The sequence below is a fragment of the Drosophila mojavensis genome, unplaced genomic scaffold, assembly GCF_018153725.1.
Source record: "Drosophila mojavensis isolate 15081-1352.22 unplaced genomic scaffold, ASM1815372v1 contig_277, whole genome shotgun sequence".
Classification (NCBI taxonomy): domain Eukaryota; kingdom Metazoa; phylum Arthropoda; class Insecta; order Diptera; family Drosophilidae; genus Drosophila; species Drosophila mojavensis.
Window position 1 is genome coordinate 2,162,384 of NW_025318822.1, and position 23,066 is coordinate 2,185,449.

Genomic DNA, 23,066 nt, shown 5'->3' on the forward strand with positions numbered 1-23,066 from the left:
TTTGTCCTCAGCTTTATAATGCATTGAAATGGAATCCCGTTCTAATTGACGTGTCTTTGGTCAAATGTAGCAATTTTCGGATTTCTTTCCTATCATGCCAGTGGGCCAGAGGACATGCGACAGCAGCGCACGACTGCACTGCGAATAGATGGATGTGTGTGTGCTGTATGTGTAAGTGTGTGTTTGTGTGCCTGTGCGTGTGTCTATTGGTGTGTGAGCTAACGGACCAAACTTTCTGTCGCACGTGCTTTGTTGCTCTCGAACGAGCACTTGAACCAACTTGGTCAAGTTGACCCGAATCGTTCTTGGCCGGCTTCACTCCATCCTCGCCCGATTTGCCTTTGCTGCATTTCCTGGCCAGCGGTCCAAGCATTTCCGTACTTTCTTACTTCTCTTTTCCATACTTTTTTTAGTTTTCCTATTTTATGGCTTTGATTTCCGCTGCGCTGCACTGTCGTTGTCTAATTAGCTGTTCGAGACAATTGCTGTAGCTTATAATTGTCCGTGCTGGACAAGTTAAGTCTCTTAACAGATGCTTAACACAGCTCGGCCAGCTGTCCTCGAGTGGGGCTTATGAAAAACCGCTTAGGCCGACCCGAAAATGGTCTTCATGCGGCGCATTAGCATATTGTTTTGTGTTGGCTGAACTTTAACTTGTGCCCAAAGCGAAATGTGTTGCATACTTTGCAATACTTATGCAACTTATGCAAATGCCATTATCGGCCAGCAGGAGGACACGTCCAGAGCGGTGAGCGGGATCAGAGCAGACGCCATGTTTAGCCACAAATAGAAATAAACATGACATCCCTCGCATTTTTTTCAACACAGCTCAGCTCAGCTCTCAGCTTGCAAATGTAGATGGAGTTGAGGATGGGACAGAGACTGGGAAGGGACAGGGGCAGGGACAAGAGCAGTGGCAAGGAGAGGGAGGTGGCATCATTTTGGGGCACGCATATGACGCGCTGACACCAAAAACGACAAGGACAACAAACATGCAGGGCATGTCCCGTAGAAAATATGAAAAATGTAAAACAAAAATCTGGCGAAAACTTTTCTAATTTAAAACTGCCAACAAAAAAAGAGGAGCTAAAGTAAAAATAAAATAAGGACAGGAAAACGCAGCAAAGGGCAAAGAATATGAACGAGGCAGTTGTGCAAGACTATACGCAAATCTTTATAACATTTACTATACCCTGTTCATAATGTGTATACAAAGAATGTCGCTGCTTAAATTAGCACTGGCAAAAAATGGAATTCCAAAAATACACTGCGATACTTAAAAAAAAACAACAGAAGATATTGAAGACCATGACAAATAGATATAAGAAAAGAAATATTAGCTGAGTAAGTTAGTAGGTGGAAATGTTCTTCCAAACTATGTTGAATTGAAATTCATAATTTATGTTTCAGATCTCTCACCAAAAACTTTTTAATGATAAATGATATGTGTGTGCAGAGTGCAAAGGGTATTTAGGGCTTTAGGTACAGCAATATGCTTGGTTATCAGTGTAGCTGACATCTGGAAGAGTATTCAGTCAAGAAACTCGCAAATGATGTCTGTTGACAGTGGAGAAGTGAAAGTCTTTTGTTTTTTTGCTCAAGCTGGATGGCTGGATAGGGTGGCTTACTTGCTGCACATGTTGATGAATGCGAGGCCAAAGAGATTTCAACTTTCTAATTTAATGCGGCAGCCAGACGGATAACTTCAATGACAGAGACAAAGGCGACTGGCGAATGGTAAACGAAGCGAGAGTTCAGCCAACGAGCTCACAACCAAAATAAATTATATTGCAAATTACTGAGAAAGGCAATGTGGCGTATGCGTAATAGCTGCCTGGCATCAAACTCGCACAACTTGTACTGTATTGTGCTCAAACACTTTATATGCATGCTGAGTTTTTAATTGAATATAAACAGAGAGAAACGCGTAGGAAAACGTTGCAGACTATAGATATTTGAATGCTTGATAAGGGGCGTATGCGTGATAATAATTGATAAGCTGAATAAAACTAAAGTGAATGTGGAAGCACATATATGTAGAAGAGTCTGAAATAAATGGCAAGCTCAACGATTTCCATGTAAAGGCATTGAAACGAACATCAAAGGCAAATTCAATTAGCATAGGCAAAATATAATAATTCATGTATTTCCAATTAACAAAATATTTAAACACACAAACAACAATGAAAAAACCTTTAAGTGTTTAATTTTTAATAACAAATTGTTTTTTTTTTTATTTAAAAATTGATTCCACTTGACAGATAATTCATGAATTGATTAATTTATTATTAATAATTTATTGTAATTATTTTAGATTTATAATATTGCTGCAATACTTAAAAGCCGACATAATTGTTCGATAGATTACAAGAGTTCTGTGCTAATTTTTTTCAATTTTCAATTCAATTGGCTGCAAGTCCTTTTCTTTATTGTTGACTTTATCAGATTACTTCATTTTTTCGAATAGGACCCATGACTCGAGTTATGCTCCTTTTGAAGACCTTTCCTCACCTAATTAACCACCTGCCTGACAATGTCCGGCGGCAGCATGAAATTGCTTTTACGCAGTGGTATCTCGCTGTACAGACGGTCCACGGGTGCGCGTGTGTCGTAGAGTGAGGGCGACTGGCAGATGATGGCGAAAGTGCCGAACACACAGGAACACGTAAACAGCCAGAGAAAGAAGCGATCCAATACCATGGAAAAGAATTTCCAGTCCTCGACAATCTGTGAAATGAAATAAATCAATCATTTACGCAATGGCAAGCACTCAAAACTAGGCCAGAAGTAAAACTGAACTGTTATTCGATCAGCCAGAAGATTTTCCTTTTTAATAATTTTGGGATTGCTTCAGTGCTCGTAAAACATAGACGAGAGAGAGAAATGCTCGTATTGCGCTGATAAATAAATTGGTTTCAATTGAAGCCATAAAATCTCGTTTGCGTCTGTCTTTCAATAAACTTCCAGTGTAATAAAAATCTAAAGTTATGATTTAATATTTTACAATTCCATGTTGCACATTTCACAGCCTTGCCGCTCCATACCCCGCACTCGGTTTGGGTCTGTGCGGTGCTCAAAGCAAAGTTTTTTGGCAATAAACCATAATGGGAACGAGGGAGAATCGCAGGCGGATAATGTGCACGGAGGAAAGCAAAGTTCTGCCAGACGCCAAAAAAATGACAGCCCAGCCTAAACAATAACAACAATAACAGCCATAATAATTCGAGTTCGAATAGCAATACGAATACGAATCCAAATACGTAAACGAATTCAACACTCGGCTTCAATCTGCGATGGTCCTTGGTGTTGCCCAATAAAAGTGGGCAAGGCAAAGTTGGGCCTTGCCATGCTAGAGTAAGTAAGTGCTCTGTGCACCCGTCTACCCACCTCGTTATCCTTGTCGGCGTCCTTGATATGCTGCGCAATAAATCTGACCGCACGAAATGCCTGCAGCACTTCGGGTGTTAAGTTGCGTGGTATCACATTGTCGGAATCTGTCAAGACCCGTGGCGAGCGCATGGAATTGCAAAAAATTGAAATAAAATATTGGAATAATAAATAAATGGAGATGCCTCCTGCATGGCCCCCCAGGCGGATGGCAGCTCCAAATCTGCAATTGAATATGTGCACGCGCGTGTGTGTACGAGTGCGCCCGTGTGTCATATGTATATGCATAGAAAAATACAATATTATGGCCTAAGCGAAAAGCAAACCCCGCAGGCAACTGTAGCACGCTCAACTTTAAGACCAACATCAACAACAACAACAAGAACAACAGTCGAACTGAATTATGGCTGCCAGTTTATTTTCATTCTCGGCTTCCTTCGGGTCGAGCATTCCAGCACCTAAGTGAATTTTGCAACATGCAAATCAATTGAATGTCTAATTTGCAATCGAATATTCTTTTCTGCGTTGACATAAGTTGTTGAAAAGGTTCATCTGAGTTCATAGCGAAAAGGAATGGAAAACGACTGTTTTTAATAAATAAATATAAATAATACATTAATTTTGTTGATAATAATTTAACAGCTAATGTCCAAATAGCACTTTACTAATTTAAAAAATTTTAAAAACAAAAAATAATAATAATAAGATAAAATAATAAAAAAAAGAATGTTATTATTAAAATTAATGTAAATACAAATTTTTAATTTTTAAAAGACATTTATCAAATTTTGAACAGTTTAAAAATTATAGAAAATGGAAATATTTTAATTTTATTATTTAAATAAATAAATTATATAATTTATTTGTGCCTCTTATTAATTTTATATTATACGGTGCAAGCATAAATAGTCAAAACTAAGCTCTTTTAAATATATTACTTGTATATTTTAATTTATTAAATAATAATTTTCCCCATAAATAAGACGATTAAATATTACTAAATAATCTTTCTAATTAGAATTAATTTAAAAATGTACTCCTTTTGTGACTGTAATATATAAGTATAAAATACTACCTCATTTTCTTTAAGATTTTTCAACTTGAAAACCGTTTGCTGCCGCTCTAAGAGTTTATTTTTAAAGACAACGTGCCTGGGCCTCGATTAGTTTTTACTGTGCGCTTAGGTCATAAGGAATTCGTTCTTTTCACTTAAGCCGTTTTCACACATGGTTTGTTTTATTATCCCCCACACACAGACACACATACACTCACTCGCTCCATTCACATTCGTTTTCTCTGTGGAACCACATAGGCGTTTTATATACATTTACTTTTTTTTTTGTTTTTTTGCCATCAAAACATCACATCATCATCGTCATCGTCGCAGCCATCAGGAGTGTCCGGCGACGGCAAAGCGACGCTATCAGCCTTGAGAATGCCCGGCAGCATATTCGCTTCCATTTTATTGCATTATTTGCTTATTTTTATTTGATTTCAATTTCGACTTTTGGGTCGCGGTTAGCCGCGAGTGTTGCAAAAATATTTGTGTTTTTTATGGCCAGACAATTTCCCCCCACACAGTCGGCCGGCTATGTTCTTTGCTAGCAATCATGCCCCGGCCCCCAGCTAACCCCGATCTCCGGCACATCTACTCAAATACAAACTCACCCACTGAGTGCTGCATGCCATTATCGTAAGCGCCATCCTGGCTGTCTTTAAACTCGCTGGGAAAATCGCTGATGCTGTCGCTGAAAAGAACACACACACAAAGAAGCACAAACAGAAACATGGACACGCAGACGCAGTCAATGCGAAACAAAGGTTAATAAAAGCCGAACTGTGCATACAGGACTGGCGTTCACCTACCGCACATCGATCTCGTTTGTGTAGCCATTGCTGGGCGTGGAGTCGTCGTAGTCGGGCAGAGTGTACTGAGTGCGTCGCATCATCATCAGCTTGGGCATGAGGTGCAGGAACAATTTGCGACACAGCGGCGACATGTTGTGTGTCGAAGGGGATCTGGTGTCAGTTAATTTGGTTGATTTAGATTAATGCATTAATTTGTGAATGCAGCAGGAGGCATAGACATTAGTGGAGTGTGAAATTTAGCTGCAGATCTCTGAGTCGCTGCACTCACCTGAAGTGTATGTTGAGTACACAGACCGTTGTCCAAACGGACAGCGAGACGAGTATCATGGTAAAGAGCAGATACTTGCCCAGCAGGGGCACCGCCAACGATGTGGGCGGAATGATTTCGGCCAACAGCAAGAAGAACACGGTCAACGACACGAGTATTGAAATACATAACGTAACCTGTCAACGAAATGTTTACACAGTTTCTCTCTCTCTCGCTCTCCCTCTATCTGGCTCTTTCTGACTCAGAGTGCCTCTTGCAAAGCCTTCTGCTTTTATAACAATAACGACCACAACAATGACAATACAAAATAATAAAAAACAAAACTCAGACGCAAACGAACACATGGACAAACGCTTTACCAATCAATATCAATTATAGCCAATTACATATCAATTACGTATACGCCATGTGAAACAATAAAATAAGTTCAACATATATATTATTTTCATATGTTCTTCATTTTAAATTAAAATCATCAAGTGTAAATTAATTACAACAGTTTTTCTTCAATGACAAACGTGAAATCAGGCAAAGCACTCAGCCAATCTCTTTTTACTCACGCACTCAATGGCTTCTCAACAATTGAATCATACTGTAAACAATAACAATCAACACAACAAACAGCAAAGCGTTCTACTTATGCGTATGCCTGGGAACTCCTCACAAATATTATATTATGTTTTCTTAATAATGAAATGAAAATACTTATCAAGCTATTTTTTGCAACGTTTTTTTAGGTTTATAAAAATAAATTAATAAGTGGTAAATCTCATTGTAATTTATTGTAATTAATTTTTAATATTTTCAACTGAAGCAATTAGCAGATAATAGATTGGCAGCCTATACGTATATCCTGTTCTTCAAATTATGTAATATAAACAATATACAAATGCTGAGTGACATGGATAACCTGCTGGCTTATATTAATACAACTCAAAATTGTGCTCTAGTATTATATAGGTAAATTTCTTTTCAATTTTTGTTTTATGAAATAGACATCAATACATATAAATTTGCAGACTGCGCTATTTTTTACCAAAGCTATAAAGTTCATAATTCCTACGTAAGATAATTACCTAATCCATCATTTTAACAGCTCGACAAAAGATAAAATTAGATAATTCTAATTATTTTCTGTCTAGATCATTTTTAATGATGGGTAATTGTAATACTTCTTTGATAAGTTCGAGAGTTAAAGTTCACCATAAATGAATAAATCGAGGTGTAAAAATTATGTCAACGCCGAATTGAGTTTTGGAATTTTGGTACCTTTGCTATAGTTAGAGATTTTTTCCAAAACGAGAATTACCCACCCACTAAACTTTTTTTTCTCCATGATTTACCAAAATAATTTAGAGTTCGATTACTATCCAAGACGTCGTTAATCTGTTCATTTAATCCTCCACAAAGCTTAATAAATTTATTCTCGGACTTTGCTTAAATTTATAAAATTCTATTGCTACTTTATTACTCCAAGCAAATGATTGATTCAAACGAGACAAGTAACAAATATAACAACAACAAACAAACATCACTCTTTACTCTGTGTGTATGTGTGTGCGTGTATGTGTATGTGTATCTGTGTTTATGTCGGTGCGTGTGCGTGTTATTGGGTGCGTTTTAAATGTATGTATGCATGTAGGTGTTCGATGTTTTACGTGTCAGGTGAGTGAGGTGTGAGATATTTAATGCTGCGCTTAATTGCAGGACACCCGAATGCAGGAAAGAAAACTTTGGAGTGGTGGAAACTTTCGCTTTTAAATTGAAATCAATTTAAAGTATATTGATTCAATTTAATCATCTTTTGTATGCATTCGATGAAATTTACGTTATGAGATTTCACTACTCTGGAACAGCACAAATGATATTCGGCGCGAAATGAATGTGAGTTTATAGCGCGTGAATATATGTGTGCTGCATGACTGAAGGCTGGATAGGTCAGCTTGGAGTGCCTGAAACTCTGTGACTTGAATATGGATACAGTACTTAGTAAACGTATGTATATATTGCAATTGCTATTAGTTAGTTTATTCTATAGTAAATTAGATTCAAATGTAGAGCGATAGCAAAGAAGTAGATAGTTCTTGGGGAAATTATGTAAGTTGAGCTCTTATGGTGTATTTTCAATCTTTTCGTTTAGGAATGTATTTCTCTTGGAGCCAATTGGTATTAGCGAAATAACTAAAGAGCTCAGCTTTCACCAGTTAGATGTAGCCGAAGTGGAAGTTGAGTAAATGATAGATTCTTGAAAGTGCAGAGAGAAACTTAAGGATATATATATTGAGAGATGTTTAAGTGTTCTTAGTAGATTGTTTGTAGATAGTTGTAGGTGAAATCATATATGTATATGTTAACTAAATAAAACAGACAATAAACTACCATAATTTATAGCTACTATAAATTTACTGAAAAATAACAACATTCCACATGCTGGGATCTCAATCAACGTCAAAGGTCAAGGTATATCTCTTGCAGTGGCCTATTTGCATACTTAATAGATGTGCTCTTACCTTTTCGCCCGAATCGCTTGGTAGGTAAAAGACCAAAACGGTAAGAAAAGTTAATGCCACGCAGGGCACAATCAAATTCACCGTATAAAACAACGTTTTGCGCCGCATGGTCAACTTGAACGTAATATCTGCCGAAGACGTCAAATTTACATATTACAATGGCCCACCAGGAAAAAGAAAGAGAGAGAAAAAGAAAAGCAACAAACTCTTGTGCAGCTCACCTGAAAATGGCTCCAATGTGTCCGGATAGTATTCCTCGTTTTTGGTGGCCGGCACCTCGAGTATGTCCCACTCCACAGACAAGTAGAATTCACTTAAATCGATGCCAACCTGCACGAGATTGCTGCCAGGCACCTGTACATGAAATGCATATACAGACACACACACATACATATGACTCTTAGCCAGCCAGGTGCCCAAGCCAGACTCGGCAATTTGTTACGTAGCATGTATTTCCGCTACCCCAGCCCCCCTCCAACACAGCCCCCTCCGCTTGTGTCCGCATAAATTGCATTTTGTGCATTGGAGCGCAAAGCAAATTTGCATCCTTCGGTTGTGGCTTAATCGAAATGCGGTTTGGCTTACCTGATCCAAATGTTTTAGATCCACTTGGGCGCCGTTGTAGGTCCATGAGCCGAATTTCATGAAGCAAATTTGCTCATCGTAAGGAAAATACTCAACGTTCATTTCACAGGATGATTTGTAAATAGCTGGCGGCTCCCAAAACACCTCCCCAGTGTATTTCAGCGTAGCCTTCGTCATGAGGGTGACCTAACGAAGAAGTCAGATTGAGTTAGGACTGGATTACGAGCTGCTTCAATGTTGTAATACCTCGTAGTTGCCATCCCAGTTATTGTAGAGCACAATGTCGGGCACCCATATGTGCTCGGAGGGCACATACAATTGCTCTACGCCGCCGTATTCCTCCGGATCCCAACGCAGCTTGTAATCGAACCAGCGCTGAGAGCCAAACATTATAATGAATCTCTTCAAATTTAGTTTAGGTTGTGTTCACGCACCTGCTTGACCCACAAATTGGTGGTCATCACCTGATTCTTCAGATTGACCTCGATTAGCTGCGACAGCTTGAGACCCAGCCAGACGGTAAGTGTCTCCGTATTATTTACCACAGGTCGAATAAGGCGATTGTAATTGCTCAATAAATCATCATAGAGACGTTTCGTGTCCGGGTTCGCCTCGAAGCTAACAGGTGCTGCTCAATAGAAAATGCCCAAACAAAACAAAAAATCCCAAACATTGTTAGAAATTTCCCAAAACAAATGAATGCGCAGACGCCGAGCTTTTGCTCTCGCATGCTCTCTCGTTCTTTCGCTGGGCGCAGCCTCTTTGACAGCTGGCCAGCTCGGAGATACAGCATCCGATTCACACATAGTATCGGAATTTCCATGGATTTTTCCAAACCGAATTTGGAGCGACTTACGTGTTGTATTTGCCAATGGCAGCAGCAGGAAAAAGCCCAGCCAAAGCCAACGACTCATTTTAACTCTCCTTTAATTGCAGAGCAATTCGGAGAGTATTGCACTTTATATATACTTTTCTTGTAGAAGTTAATTAAAGCACTTGCATTTTGCTATGCGTGCTTTATTTGATGTAAACCTCACTCGGCCAGGGTCCAATCGTAACTGAGCAGATCTATCCGAATGCTGCTGCCCAGACGCAGCTCCTGTCAACTAAATTGTGCGCGGCCAAAGGGCGCCAAATTTAACTTGCTTTAAATTTTTCGGATTTTTTATATATTTAAGAATATTGTATTCAAGTTATTTAGACATTACCCTAAGTATTTGCTGTTATTATTTTATTAGTGAATGGTATTTATAAATTATTTTTTAAATACCCATATTTAACTGCAAATACGTCCGGCAGTAGGCGTTGTAGATTATAAATTCATTGTTTTAAATATACATATATGATAAATTTTATTTCGGGTAGAATTGCATTCTGTAAAACGTTTAACACGTGTGTGATTACTGTGTTGGTGAGTTCGAATAGAAACAAGTGTTATTAATAGAGCACAATTGATTTAGGGAAAAATCTGAATAGATGAGCTATGAATAAAAAATAGTGTTGCAGAGCTAAACCCTTCATAGGAAAGCTAATCCTGTTTTTGCATACAGTGAATAACAACCCCGAATTATAATTATTCATTATCTAAAATATTTTATAAATTATCATTGATTATAACGTAAAATGATTGATTCCTGACCCTATTAAAAAAAAAAAAAAAAAAAAAAACATTCTTGAAAAGCATAAATGATATAACTGATATCTATTATTTTATAAATAAAATAAAAAATATTTTCTTTTTAAATTTCTAAGGAACACTAATTTACTTTAAAAGTACTTTATCACAGGTATTTATTTCACAAATAAATACAACAAATAGTAAATATTAATTCTTAAAGGGAAAACAATTTAAGAATACTTTTACAATATATTAGTCAGCCAAGGGTAGTCAAGTTCTCTCAAATTGAGCTACGATCATATTATATATATATATATTAATAGGGCTGGGTTATTGGGTAATCCAACCCTCAATATTCAAGCCAAGTTCCTAACCAGCTGACAGCGTCAACAACAATAGTGGAGCACACTGTCAGCGGTTGCCAAGCAACCACTGACAAAAACAAATAAATAACGAAAAGCGAAAGCGATTGCAGCAAGCAATTGAATCAAGTCGAAAAATATATATAAGAACTTTCATTTTCAGCTGTCGATGAGTCAGAAATGGGCCACAAAAACAATTTTCCACAGGTGATGCGAGAGGCGGGCTTCAAGCTGCGCCAGTATCGAGATGGACCACTGGACTGGCGTCAGATGGGTAAATATGGATAGTTGTGGTGCCTCAGGAATGAGAAATGTTAATTTTAATGCTCGCCAGGTTCCTATGAGACGGAACGAATTCTGCGTGAGCAAAACTTGGAGGTCGTGGACGATGCACTGAAGCATTTATCGGAGGCGCCGCTGGGCACCATGCTGGAGACGCACATACTCGATGGCGGCATAGCCAAGTACTTTGTCATGTCGCAATATGCGATCCAGTACCTGCTCTGCTGCCGCACATACCTGGACGAGACCGTCGACGAGCTGCGCGAGGCGCACGAAATATCGCAGCAGGAGATTGCGAAGCTGCGCAAATCTCTGAGCGAATCGAACAACGAGGTGGTGCAGCTTCACAAGAAGATCACGCAAATCGAGACCATACGCGAGGTGGTCTTTCCCTGTCATCTGTGCACCAAAAATTTCATCAGCAACGAGGCGCTGAACGTGCACATCGGACGCAAGCATCGCGTGGGTACGCCCTCCTCCAATTTGGCTGCTGGTGGGACTGTCCGAGAAAAGGAGAACGATATGCAGCTCATCAACACCATCAAAATGGAGCTGGAAATCAAGCAGTTGAAGGAGCGTCTCAATGCCGCCGAGCGCAACATAAAGGAACGCAGTGGGCAGCAACTTCAGGATCAGACAACATCAACGATGAACATGCGCCATGTGGGCATACAAAGTAATTTGGGAGAATACAAGGAAAAGGATGAGGTCAGCATGGAGGCTGCCGAGAGTGAGGCGAGCGAACGTAAGGAGCAGCTTCACGGTCTAGCGGAACGCCTAAGCAGCTTTGAAGCTTGGCAGGCACAGCTTAAGCAGAGCAACGAAGATTTTATCCGGGGCATCAACCAAAAACTAGAAGACCTAACGTTGGCTCTGGAGCAGACCAAACGAAACGCAGAGTCGAAGGTTACTGCGCCAGCAACTGCCGAGGAGCGCGTGGCCACACCTTGCCTTGAGGACTTGGAGCGAATACTCACAGAAAAAGTGGCCGAAATCGGAAAAGTCAGCGCCAATAAGCTGGAGGAGGTAGTGCACCAACTGGAAATGGGCTACAAGGAAAAACTAGAAGCACTGGAACGGGATCTTAAGCGGCTCAGCCTGCATAAGCAACCCGTAGCTGAGGTGCAACAAGCAGCATCCGCATCCAAGATTCCAAAGCCTCTTCCCAAAAAGGAGGAAAGCATGGAGCGCATTAAGCGTCTGGTGGAGACTGAGTTCCTGAAAACCAAACGCGATGATGACACCTATTCCATAGAAAAGCCGCCACCACAGCCGGAACAACAAGCACAAAAACAAGAGCAAGCAAGTGGCAATAGCTCAAGCAGTCATCCGACTTATACCAAGCAAGCACCGGCGTCAGCGCCCGCTAGGAATGAACCAAAGCCGAAAGCCGCCATAAACCAGCCAGAGCAGCCAGAGCAGCCGGAAGCCACGGATATTAGCGAAAGCCTTAGCGGTGAGGAGAGCATCAGCGATGAAGGCAGTGAAGTCTTGACCTCTGAGCCGGAGCGACAGGTATTCATGTCGCCAAAAATCAAATCCGTCCTAAAGAATAGGTAAGTAGCAAATTTACTTAACAGGAAGTGATGTAAGAAACATCGGATGTTTTCAGACTCCCACCAAAGCCATTGACACGCAAAGATGCGCGCAAGTTGATCAACCAAAGACTGAATCCGCATGGCTTCAATATGAAGTCCAAGGCAATCTCCAACACATCCGCCAAACGCGTGAGCGCTGAACTGGCGCAGCAAAGGGCCAGACTAAAATTGGTAAGGAATATTGAATTAAATATATATTTACATATGTATATACATAATCTACTTGATCGTCTTCATGATAATAATAATGCTATATGTATTTTAATTTTTATTCTTACAGGACTATCCAAATTTCTATACAACACGCAATCGCATACGTAAATTTGTGGAGAAACTTTGCTCGGTCAAGATGCCGGAACGTGCTCAGATTTTGTTGAAAAATAAGACACCTTTGCAGCCAATGGAGGTGCCGAAGCGTAGAAATCCCTTGTTAACAACCACGGACGACGATGACGATCTTAATGAAGGTAGTGATGTATCATCGGCTTCACAGGAGATGGACAATGAGAAGGTTGATAATGCGTCAACAAGTTCCAAAGCGCAACAGCCAAATTTCAAAGCCCAATTGGAGCAACTGTTGGCCAAACCGGCGGCTCATGTAGTTTCCAAGCCCAATATGGTGCAGTTACAACAAGCAAAACCTGTGCCGTTGCCGCGCAAGCGTGTTATGTTTAATACGGGGAGCAGCAGAAGGAGCAGTGAAGATAACGTCGAATAAATTAAATACAAAAAAAAAAAAAAAAATACATTTTTTTTAAACAATGCTGTCATCCACCCGCAATTTGCGGTGTGGCAGCGCTATACAGGTGACCATCAGCCCACGATATATCGATATTTGTCCATGTCATCGATACGCGTTCACGGCGAATTTAGATTGCGATGCGGCGAAGTGTGGTTGCGCGAAAAAATTTCTTGACGTCGCAAAAATCTACAATAGCTTGCAATAAATGCACTAAAACGCAGTCAAACAATACGCAAACCAGTGACAAACGCTGAACGTACATGGCGTAACAGTTAAATATTGAAAATCCGCACCCGCAGCTCAACGCAGCTCTGTTTAAAGTGTATTACCTGACGACAACTACACAAACACTCCTACACACAGATATATTATACACACACACATATACACATATATACAGTAGTGGCCCTCTGCCCCCTGTTGTCCGCGCACACATCGATGAAATAACATACATAACGTATACCGAAAATACATAAGCTTAAGCTAAAACAACGGAGCCAGCAGTAGCAATCAGAGCGGACGCAGGTAAACAGATAAGAAAACAGACGGAGACACAGAGAAATAGGCGCAGGTGTTAGCGAAGCAGCAGCAACATCATCAACAACTACAACAATATCAGGAGCAGTTACAGTGTAAAACATGTCCGAAATCATCATGAACATTGACAGCATTATCTCGCGTCTGTTGGAAGGTAAATAAACTTATACACTTTGCACCTCAGATCACCTATATGCAAATTTGCTTTTCTCCAGTACGTGGTGCCCGTCCAGGCAAAAATGTGCAATTATCGGAGAGTGAAATACGGAACTTATGCTTAAAGTCGCGTGAAATATTCCTATCGCAGCCGATACTATTGGAACTGGAGGCTCCGCTCAAGATATGCGGTGACATACACGGACAGTATTACGATCTGTTGCGTCTGTTCGAGTACGGCGGTTTCCCACCAGAATCGAACTATCTATTCCTTGGCGACTATGTGGACCGTGGCAAGCAATCCCTAGAGACGATTTGCCTTCTATTGGCATACAAAATAAAATATTCAGAGAATTTCTTTTTGCTGCGCGGGAACCACGAATGCGCAAGCATCAATCGTATCTACGGGTAAGTAAAGATAAATGAATAAATATATAGAAAATCTAATATCTAGATCATCTATAAAATGTATAGTCAGCCAAGTATTTGCATTAATATGTGATATTGGATATTGCAATTCTTGTGAATACTGCATATTGAATGTTGTTATTCAAATGAAGAAGCTAAAACTGCTATCGATTAATGTTATTGGAATCCAAGTGAGAACGTTGTTGCTAGACGTTCTTATTGGATTACACATTGCGCACACAAAGAATACGTGTCTCATATAAAGTTTGTCACTTAAATTTCACATAACTTGAAATCAATTTTAATTGGAAATCGAAAATCTAGAATACGTACATAAACCACATTATTCTCGATACTTAATTGTCCAATTGCATACAAGCGACAACTATTCTTATATAGATACGTACTTTGTGATATAATCTAATTGGAAATGGCCTTTCGTGAGAAACGCTCGAGCGTTTATCACGCATTATTTGTTTAAATTTCATGTCTGTGCCTGATGTTACTTTTTACTGATGCATCTCTCCCGTTGACAGGTTCTACGATGAATGCAAGCGACGTTATACCATAAAGCTGTGGAAAACATTCACAGATTGCTTCAACTGTCTGCCCGTGGCTGCGATTGTTGATGAGAAAATCTTTTGCTGTCACGGTGGCCTGAGTCCCGATTTGTCCTCAATGGAGCAAATACGCCGCATTATGCGACCCACGGATGTGCCCGATCAGGGTCTGTTATGCGATCTCTTGTGGTCTGATCCCGACAAGGATACCATGGGCTGGGGCGAAAATGATCGTGGCGTAAGCTTCACATTTGGAGCAGAGGTACGTTTAGAGCTACGTGTCCTAATTAGATTATACTAATCTTTATTTCTATTTACTAAGGTTGTCGGCAAATTTCTACAGAAGCACGAATTCGATCTTATATGTCGTGCACATCAGGTTGTCGAGGATGGCTATGAGTTCTTTGCCAAGCGCCAGCTGGTTACGCTCTTTTCGGCGCCCAACTATTGCGGTGAATTCGACAATGCGGGTGAGTGATCACGAAATCTGTATATATATATACAAATATACATGTTTATACTATTCATGCATATATGTATATAATGCATGTGTACTCATACTCATCGATCCCGGACTTTAAACAACAAACGACGTGGGTGTTATCTCATTGTAAGAGAATTGTTAATGCGAGCAAATACTGTTGTCATATACTGTATAATTTGTGTAGATAATTTTTAGATTAGCACAGATTTTGAAGATAACCTTGCGGGCGAAGCACAGCAATTACGAAGTTGCAAGTAAATAAATAGGCTCAGAGTTCAGTGTTATGATAGAGACAGTTTAGCGGAAAACTCAGCGTATTGTGCTATTTTAGAAAATAGAAAATAAATGTAAACAGCGCACGCTCAAATATGGAAATTTACGTGTAAAAATGTTGGCATGCGTCAGATTTCTAATGCTTTGATAAGGAATCATATTTTCTTAAGACTTAAGGTGTATGACCATATGCTCTATATATATTATATATGTTTGCATATGATATCAAATCTTAGAGTTGGCATATGTTAGTCTTATAATGCAATATTAGAAAGCTTCATAAAAAAAATTCCATAATCGTTCTTGTATCTTTGAAAATGTCATTTACGGCACTAACAGCAGTACAGTTATTTAAAGTTGATGAGGTATTGTCATATATTTGACGTAATCTCATTACATTAGGGGGCGCTCGCAGAAATTTTCCACATATGACTCAGACTTGTAGCATTTGATCGTTGTCATCGAACATAAACAGAGTCTTTAGTGAGAATCGCAGGCTCAGATATCAGTAAACTATGATGTCGCGGTTTACGTTTGTTTAGACAATTAATATAAACAGAAAACAGAAACTGTGATTGGCAATACAAACAGAAAAACAGATTATACGCCTGCGATTCTGGTTACAGTTTGTATATTTAAGAATAATATGATGTCGTACTTATATATATTTTTGTTCTGTTTACTTCAAAGGTGCCATGATGTCCGTGGACGACACATTAATGTGCTCCTTTCAGATTTTGAAACCCGCCGACAAGCGACGATTTGTTTATCCAAACTTTGGCAGCTCAGGGCGTCCGTTAACACCGCCACGCGGCGCAAACAATAAGAATAAGAAAAAATAAGCGGCAAACAAAAAACAGCAACAATAATTTACAACAAAGCACACACAGAATCAATTCAATGCGCAGAAATGTTTGTTTTTAATCGAATATGTGTAATCGAATCGTGAGCAACGTTTTTAAGGATATGAAACTTAGCCTATTATCATTTGAAATGCGCAAAAGCGAAATACTAAAAAGCCAATTCATATATACACACACACTTACATACACATACACATACACAAATTGAGACACTTTAGTTCAAACTACTTGCAGTGTTAAACACTGCATAAGCAAGAATATCTCTTAATGTATTAATTTTATTTTGTTATAGTTTTTCCTTTGCGCAATGCAAACACAAACATAAACACATACAGACATACACACATACACGCACACACACATACATGCAGAAAGCTGAAGCTAAAGTAGGTACGAAAAGTGTACGCACACTCCAATTGTATTTTTTGCATTTTCAAATATCGCACAGCATTTGTTTTTTCTTTCGGTTCTTTGCATAGCACAACAGCCAGGGAAGGGATTATCCCCTTTGAGTATATATTAATGTTTTTTAATATAGCGAATGGTAAAATGTTATTTTTATAATTATTTGTGAATTTTAATCAATGCTTTTGATATGTGTGTGAGTTGAATGCATATGCCCTGTATAAGTATGTACGTATTCTTAGCGCGATTATATATATATATTTTTTTTAACTATTATTCATCATTAAAACTCTACTACATGTTTACTTAGTTTTAAAGCAAATGCAAATTTAGCTCGAAGGTACATAAGTTTGAATTGTTTAAACCAAAAATATTGAAATAAACAAAAAGTTGTGTATATTTTTAAATTATATGCGTTGACGATTAAATATAGAGTATGTGTAACACAAAGCTGCATATGATCGAAAATTAAAAAAAAAAAAAAAAAATGAAATCCACAAAAAATAAAGAACAAACAAACAAAAATAAAACAAACAATAAATATAATTAAATCCAAAATACAAAAAATTACAAACATATTTGTTTAACAAAATATACATATAAACCATGAAATGCTTAATAAGGCAAGAAACACATACAAAACACATAGAATTAAATAAAAAAGGTTAAACAGCGCTTAAAAAAGCAGCATACTTTTGAGTGGCACTGTGTGCCCTCTGCTGACGTCATCGACGCAGTAGATAAGGTTACAAACAACAACTACAAATTACAGCAAAATAAAAAACAATATATACGTATACAAATATATATATAATGAAACATGAAATTGTAAAACATCTGAGGCGTTCACACACATATATATATTATATATATATATATATATACACACACACTGATGCATGCACTGTGTGGATACATTCGTGTGTGTGTGTGTGTTCTATTTGTATTTGCGACAACAGTCGGTACATTCTAGTGCAAAAGTCCGCCACATTCAAGTATTATACTTATTATGCATGTACGTACGTCCCGACGTGAATAGTCCCCAAAAAGGTTTCGTTCGTATGATCCCCCCGCCCCACAAACAAACTAAAAAATAATGAATATAAAAATACAACCCGAGTTTTTAACTTGAATGTCCAGCTGCAGCCTAAACCCTTACCGAATTCACTCTAGTACTCTGTTTAATGTTGTATTGAATTCTACGTGCATAATTATATGTAAACAAAAGCAAAAACAAAACAAACAAAAAAACTTATTTAATATTATAGTTGATATTGGCTGTTTTAAAAACAAACAAGAAATTATAATGTAATATCAAAAATTGCGTCAAACAGCTAAAAACAAAAAACAAAGCAAAATATATATATAAAAAAGTCTCTTGGAATGAACGTAATAAAAACTTGTAATTTTTTGAAAATTTGAAAAGACAACTAAGAAAACCAAAACGCATTCAAAGCTAAAAAATGGCAAAAGCAAAAAAAAAAATACAAAAAAAAATAAAATCAACATGAAGCACTTGTAACAAAATAGCACTGTTTTATTAAAATGAAAAATGAAATACATATAGCAATAAAAATTATTGGCATCACGTAGTTTTAACTGAAAGTCGAATTAGCTGTGAATATGAGGTAAATAATATGGCATTTAATTAATTGATTAGACTCTTAATTATATAATGTCAATGCTTATATGTATTATTATTTGAGAACTGCTCTCTGGAATACTTTAAACGGCTTTCTTATGGCATAATTAGGAGCGTGAATAGCTCGAAATATCTACAATATCAGATAAGTTGATAGGCCATTGGCCCTCCAACTGATATTTTCCTACTATGTAATACTAATTTAATCTACGCGATTATATTTGAGAGCGCAGCTTTTCTCCAAGGGCGCGCACATTGCTCCCGAGCCTCGGCCAGTGGCCTGCTCCTCGCGTAGGCTCAGCTGCAGCAGCTTCTGACGCAGCGCATAGGGCGTGGTACCCGTTGCAGTTGTTATTGTTGTTGCCATCATGTTCTGTTGCCTGCACTCATTTGCTTTGTTCTTATCACGCTTTGCATTGTGGGCCACGCCCAGCTTGTCATAGGCCTGCTGCAGACGCAACTCATCCTGCCGCTGGTCACTGAAGCACTCGCTGGCATTGAGCAGCCGGAACTGCTGCAGCTGTAGCAGGCGCTGCAGCTCAGTGTTGCCGTTCGATTTGCAGTTGGGTGTTGGCGAGGGAGTCGCAGACATACTACTGTGAACCTGACCCTGACCTTCAGTTGCCAAGCGGCTAACGGCGCAGGCGCGTTGCTCATAGAGACGTCGATTGTAGGTGTACTCGCAGTGGGTATTGTTGCTGTTGTTGTTGTGACCAGTGCTGCTGTTGCCTTGGTGATCTCCGGTGTCCCAGCTCAGTACCTTGACGCGATTCTCGCGCTGCTTTTGCTGTGGCGCACAGCCGCAACTGCTGCACCAGCTGGAGCAATGACTCAACGTGGTTGCTGCCGAATTGCGTCTGCTGAAGTTGTGCGCGAGCTCGCTCTTGGAGTGACCCAAGCCCAGCGGTACCACGCCTCTCTTCAGGTTGGGTCGCTTTACAAACTGCGTGGGATATGCGCTCTGCCTGGACGATGACGTCACCGATAAGAGATCGCTGCGCAGTGGCTGGCGCTGCTGCAGTTTGTTGACGTGGCTCGTCGGCTTTAAGATGCTGCTTCCACCACTGTAGCCACAATAGCATCTCTTCATGACGATGCCGCGCTGTAACACGTATTCGGTAATGATGCCTTGATGACCAAAAATTTTCTATCTACTCAAAGAATGCTCAGCGACGACTGCTCAGCGTTTGGGGCAACCGGTTTGCACGAACAACTAACGCCCAGACACTAGCTGTAGCGGCGGCGGCAGCGACCTGCATTCCCGTTAGTTGGCTTAGCTGCCGGCTCGCAGCATTTGTTTATGTTTGAACAACAATTGCGCCAGTTTCCATAGACACATGCCGAACGGGCGGCCGGAGGTCCTCAGGCTGTATTTTTCATTTTTGGCTTGAAACAAATGACTTAGGCAACAAACTTCAATTATGGTTTTTTAGTGGTCTCTTGCGTCAGTGATTAGAACTAATTGGTTGAGCTCCATCGCCATGGGAACGGACTGGCTTTTGAAGTGTCGAAATAAAACGGGAATCTAATGCTGTAGGATTGCAGCTAAATCCATACATTATTTTTAACTGGTTTCTACATAGCTAGGAGAAATATGCAAACTGCGCAATAAAGTACTATTAATTAAATGAAATTAATGAGGGGATTATTTTTAAAAATAATTTATAGCTATGCTATTTATATTCGTAATGGTTGCCAAATTAAAAACCCAAAATGTTTAATGAACTAATTTTACTTTCAATTCGACTACAGAATTTTAGACTAGATATGAAAATAAATCGTCTTCTGTATGATTGTACATAAATGTGATTGTAAAATATGCATATTATATATTTGATTTCCATGATACAATACAAAAGACCTTTGTTCTTTGAAAACTTCCCCTTGAGCTCATATATGAAAACCTTATGGCCTTTCGATGCTCGTAAGCGACTTTAATCAAACATATAACTAACATTTGCTTACTACCGGCTACCCTGTAATAACACCCCAATTAAGACGTAACTCAACCTGTGCGTACCGCATTGCGTATATATACATGAATATGTATACATGTATGTACATGGTTAGTTCAATGAACCACCCCACGGCATTGGAAAGGGCATCAGAGGGTTGATGCATCGCCTGACAACGTTCGACAGTCGTTTCCACCGTATTTAACTGCAACGAGAGCGAAGTCGGCTCTGCAGCAACTTCACGATCACGAATGGACATGGATATTGGTTGCATTTTCCAAAGCGGTCAGGCGGAAAGCTAAAGTTGTTACTCACAATATACATACATACGCACATACATACATATTAACATATATGCAGGTTTATGGGCTAAAGCTCGGCTTCGACATGAATGTTTTTTTTTTTTCTGATATCTTTCGTATGCTTGGGAAGGGAGCTTTTGCCGAAGCTCGGTATATAAATCGGCCGCTCAAAGCATCCCGCCTCCATTGCGTAGTGATAAGTCGTCGTGAAGAGCAGAACCACTGAAAACAAAGCCCGCAGCAGACGCAACAACAGTCGAAACATTTGTCGTGCGCTTGTGCGTGTGTGTTCGTGTTTGTGTATCGGCGTCTGTGCGTGCTGGAATTAAAATCTTCAATTGGGCACAGTCCATATTGGCAATAGATTTCGCATATAGCATCCGATGTCGAGCGTCATCATGTCAAAACAATCGTCACTTATATTGCTGCTGCTAATCGCTCTGGTTGCGCAGGAGACCGCTAAATGTGTAACGGTCGCGCAAGATTTGCGTAAGTAATTTTATTGCAGCTCTCACAGCAGCAGCAGCAAGTGCAAATTGCTCGCAGCTGGTGATTTCGCTAGCTATGTTTTTATTATTTACATATTGAGCATTTGCTTCGGTCGCTTTTGGCTGTGGCCTCTGGGCCACCAACGCTGTTTATGGCCAAAACGTGATCAATATTGTTTATAGGTGGTAAGTTTATTTGTGGCAACATTTTGGCTAACGGCCCGAAGGTTGCTGTAATATTTTCTAATGGCTCACTATGGGAGGACAAGCTGAGCTTCCAAACTCAGAGAGCCATCGACTTACAGTGCACTGCAACTGCATCGATAGGCGCCAGTGGAAATGTTATGTAATCGAAACTGGTTAGCATATCGATATCAGCAAACGGGTTTGCACTCAGTCAGTGGACCACTTCCGCTTGCGATGACACATATTTTCCAAAATGATTATGCACAAGCAGTGGTGGTGGCTATGGCTACGTTGCCGTAGGTCATGAGTGGCTTTGTTATTTAGCCACATCTCGAAGATAAATATATTGCCTTGCGCTGCGACTTGACCTTGAGACCCACGAATATAAGTCTCATTTGTTATTTTGTGGCTTCGCTTAAGGCTTTGTGTGAAACTCGTTTTGTGGCCAACGAACTCTAGCTGAAGTACTGATCTTCGATTTAATGCTGGCACAATTACACATTTTGACGCGGGACTTCCTCGAGTTGTTTTCAATGTCATGACCAAACCTATTAATTTTAATATGTATTTATGTATTTTGTATTTTTACTGTAGCCGAAAACTTCCTGAAATGTAAGCGCGATGCAAACTTCGACAAGTGTCTTGTGGATGCTGTGAATCATGCGATTCAATTGCTTAAAAGTGGTAAGTATTAACTCCAAACAGAAAGTACAATACAATACTAAATACTTAATTAATTAAACTATCTACAGGCAACAAAGAATTCGGCATTCCGCCACTTGAGCCGCTGTCCGTGAAGAAACTTGTTATAGACGCCGGTAACGCACCCATAAATCTTCGTCAAACCTTGAAAAATGTGAAGGTGCATGATATGATTTCGACTAGCAAGATTCAACGATATAGGTAATTAACGGAATCGCGATAAAATTCCAAACCAATTATGAAATATGTTGTAAATCATATTCTTCTTCTGTCTTAACAGAACCGATTTGGATAAGCATCTAATAATCTGTGATAGCAAAACAGACCGCATTGAAATGATAGGAGATTACGAAATGTCTGGTCGCATTTTGTTACTGCCTATTACAGGGCATGGGAACTCCAACATAACTCTTGTGAATACAAAGATTGAACATCGTCTGATTGGAGAACCCTTCGAAAAGGATGGTGTGAAATATATGCGACTTAAGGAGTACCGCGTTAACATGGAACCCAAACGTGTATACTTACAATTTGAGAACCTTTTCAATGATAAAACTCTGTCTGAAGGCATGAATCGTTTCCTAAACGAGAACTGGGAGACGGTATTTAATGAACTGAAGGTTGGCTACTCCAAAAGTTTTGGTCTGGTTTTTAAAGAGCTGTCAAACAAAATTTTCGAAAAAGTTCCATTCGATCATATATTTTTAAGTTAATGCTAATATTCGATGGGGAAGTATGTAAGTTATGTATTTTATGAATTAGTTAATAAATTATAGAAAACGGTTTATTGATTTCGAAATATATTGTTTGAATTAATGGCGGTAAGTTTCGATAGGATTTTTCCTATAAGAATGTCAAGGGCTATCGATAACAAACAATATAAA

General features: G+C 39.3%; 5 protein-coding genes across 6 annotated transcripts; 3 read left to right on the forward strand and 2 right to left on the reverse strand.

Annotated features, from left to right (window-relative positions):
• Positions 1 to 2,202: 2,202 nt before the first annotated feature.
• LOC6574110 (acetylcholine receptor subunit beta-like 2) lies at positions 2,203 to 9,687 on the reverse strand. Its single transcript, XM_002000132.4, has 11 exons — positions 9,476 to 9,687; positions 9,054 to 9,247; positions 8,866 to 8,994; positions 8,620 to 8,805; positions 8,256 to 8,388; positions 8,035 to 8,162; positions 5,525 to 5,700; positions 5,254 to 5,406; positions 5,056 to 5,135; positions 3,388 to 3,494; positions 2,203 to 2,727 (listed from the first exon to the last, which is right to left on the reverse strand). Exons 1-11 carry the CDS (start codon positions 9,531 to 9,533, stop codon positions 2,512 to 2,514), a joined length of 1,560 nt encoding a protein of 519 aa, XP_002000168.1. The 5' UTR covers positions 9,534 to 9,687; the 3' UTR covers positions 2,203 to 2,511.
• Positions 9,688 to 9,893: 206 nt separating this feature from the next.
• Positions 9,894 to 13,493, forward strand: LOC6574111 (zinc finger protein DZIP1). Its single transcript, XM_002000133.4, has 5 exons — positions 9,894 to 10,030; positions 10,763 to 10,873; positions 10,934 to 12,437; positions 12,494 to 12,650; positions 12,760 to 13,493. Exons 2-5 carry the CDS (start codon positions 10,780 to 10,782, stop codon positions 13,195 to 13,197), a joined length of 2,193 nt encoding a protein of 730 aa, XP_002000169.2. The 5' UTR covers positions 9,894 to 10,030; positions 10,763 to 10,779; the 3' UTR covers positions 13,198 to 13,493.
• Positions 13,350 to 17,242, forward strand: LOC6574112 (serine/threonine-protein phosphatase alpha-1 isoform). Its single transcript, XM_002000134.4, has 5 exons — positions 13,350 to 13,912; positions 13,974 to 14,322; positions 14,859 to 15,144; positions 15,205 to 15,352; positions 16,330 to 17,242. Exons 1-5 carry the CDS (start codon positions 13,861 to 13,863, stop codon positions 16,479 to 16,481), a joined length of 987 nt encoding a protein of 328 aa, XP_002000170.1. The 5' UTR covers positions 13,350 to 13,860; the 3' UTR covers positions 16,482 to 17,242.
• Positions 17,243 to 18,440: 1,198 nt separating this feature from the next.
• LOC6574113 lies at positions 18,441 to 20,195 on the reverse strand. The gene has a single exon (XM_002000135.3). The coding sequence runs from the start codon at positions 19,637 to 19,639 to the stop codon at positions 18,752 to 18,754; it is 888 nt and encodes a 295-aa protein (XP_002000171.1). The 5' UTR covers positions 19,640 to 20,195; the 3' UTR covers positions 18,441 to 18,751.
• Positions 20,196 to 20,987: 792 nt separating this feature from the next.
• LOC6574114 (protein takeout) lies at positions 20,988 to 22,981 on the forward strand. Of its 2 annotated transcripts, none has more exons than XM_002000136.4 (4): positions 20,988 to 21,295; positions 22,075 to 22,164; positions 22,233 to 22,383; positions 22,463 to 22,981. In XM_002000136.4, exons 1-4 carry the CDS (start codon positions 21,190 to 21,192, stop codon positions 22,893 to 22,895), a joined length of 780 nt encoding a protein of 259 aa, XP_002000172.2. In that variant the 5' UTR covers positions 20,988 to 21,189; the 3' UTR covers positions 22,896 to 22,981. The 2 variants fall into 2 exon arrangements, with proteins under 2 accessions (XP_002000172.2, XP_015022756.1); XM_015167270.3 differs by lacking the exon at positions 20,988 to 21,295 and adding an exon at positions 21,687 to 21,776.
• Positions 22,982 to 23,066: the final 85 nt, after the last annotated feature.

Coding starts and splice junctions, on each gene's coding strand:
- LOC6574110 (XM_002000132.4), bottom strand. CDS start 9,533: ATGAGTCGTTGGCTTTGGCTGGGCTTTTTCCTGCTGCTGCCATTGGCA. Junction 8,389..8,619: donor ATCTAAAACATTTGGATCAG/GTAAGCCAAACC, acceptor TTTCATGTACAG/GTGCCTGGCAGCAATCTCGT. Junction 5,136..5,253: donor ACAAACGAGATCGATGTGCG/GTAGGTGAACGC, acceptor TGTTCTTTTCAG/CGACAGCATCAGCGATTTTC.
- LOC6574111 (XM_002000133.4), top strand. CDS start 10,780: ATGGGCCACAAAAACAATTTTCCACAGGTGATGCGAGAGGCGGGCTTC. Junction 12,438..12,493: donor AAATCCGTCCTAAAGAATAG/GTAAGTAGCAAA, acceptor GGATGTTTTCAG/ACTCCCACCAAAGCCATTGA. Junction 12,651..12,759: donor AAAGGGCCAGACTAAAATTG/GTAAGGAATATT, acceptor TTATTCTTACAG/GACTATCCAAATTTCTATAC.
- LOC6574112 (XM_002000134.4), top strand. CDS start 13,861: ATGTCCGAAATCATCATGAACATTGACAGCATTATCTCGCGTCTGTTG. Junction 14,323..14,858: donor AGCATCAATCGTATCTACGG/GTAAGTAAAGAT, acceptor TCCCGTTGACAG/GTTCTACGATGAATGCAAGC. Junction 15,145..15,204: donor GCTTCACATTTGGAGCAGAG/GTACGTTTAGAG, acceptor CTATTTACTAAG/GTTGTCGGCAAATTTCTACA.
- LOC6574113 (XM_002000135.3), bottom strand. CDS start 19,639: ATGAAGAGATGCTATTGTGGCTACAGTGGTGGAAGCAGCATCTTAAAG.
- LOC6574114 (XM_002000136.4), top strand. CDS start 21,190: ATGTCGAGCGTCATCATGTCAAAACAATCGTCACTTATATTGCTGCTG. Junction 21,296..22,074: donor AACGGTCGCGCAAGATTTGC/GTAAGTAATTTT, acceptor TTTTTACTGTAG/CCGAAAACTTCCTGAAATGT. Junction 22,165..22,232: donor GATTCAATTGCTTAAAAGTG/GTAAGTATTAAC, acceptor AACTATCTACAG/GCAACAAAGAATTCGGCATT.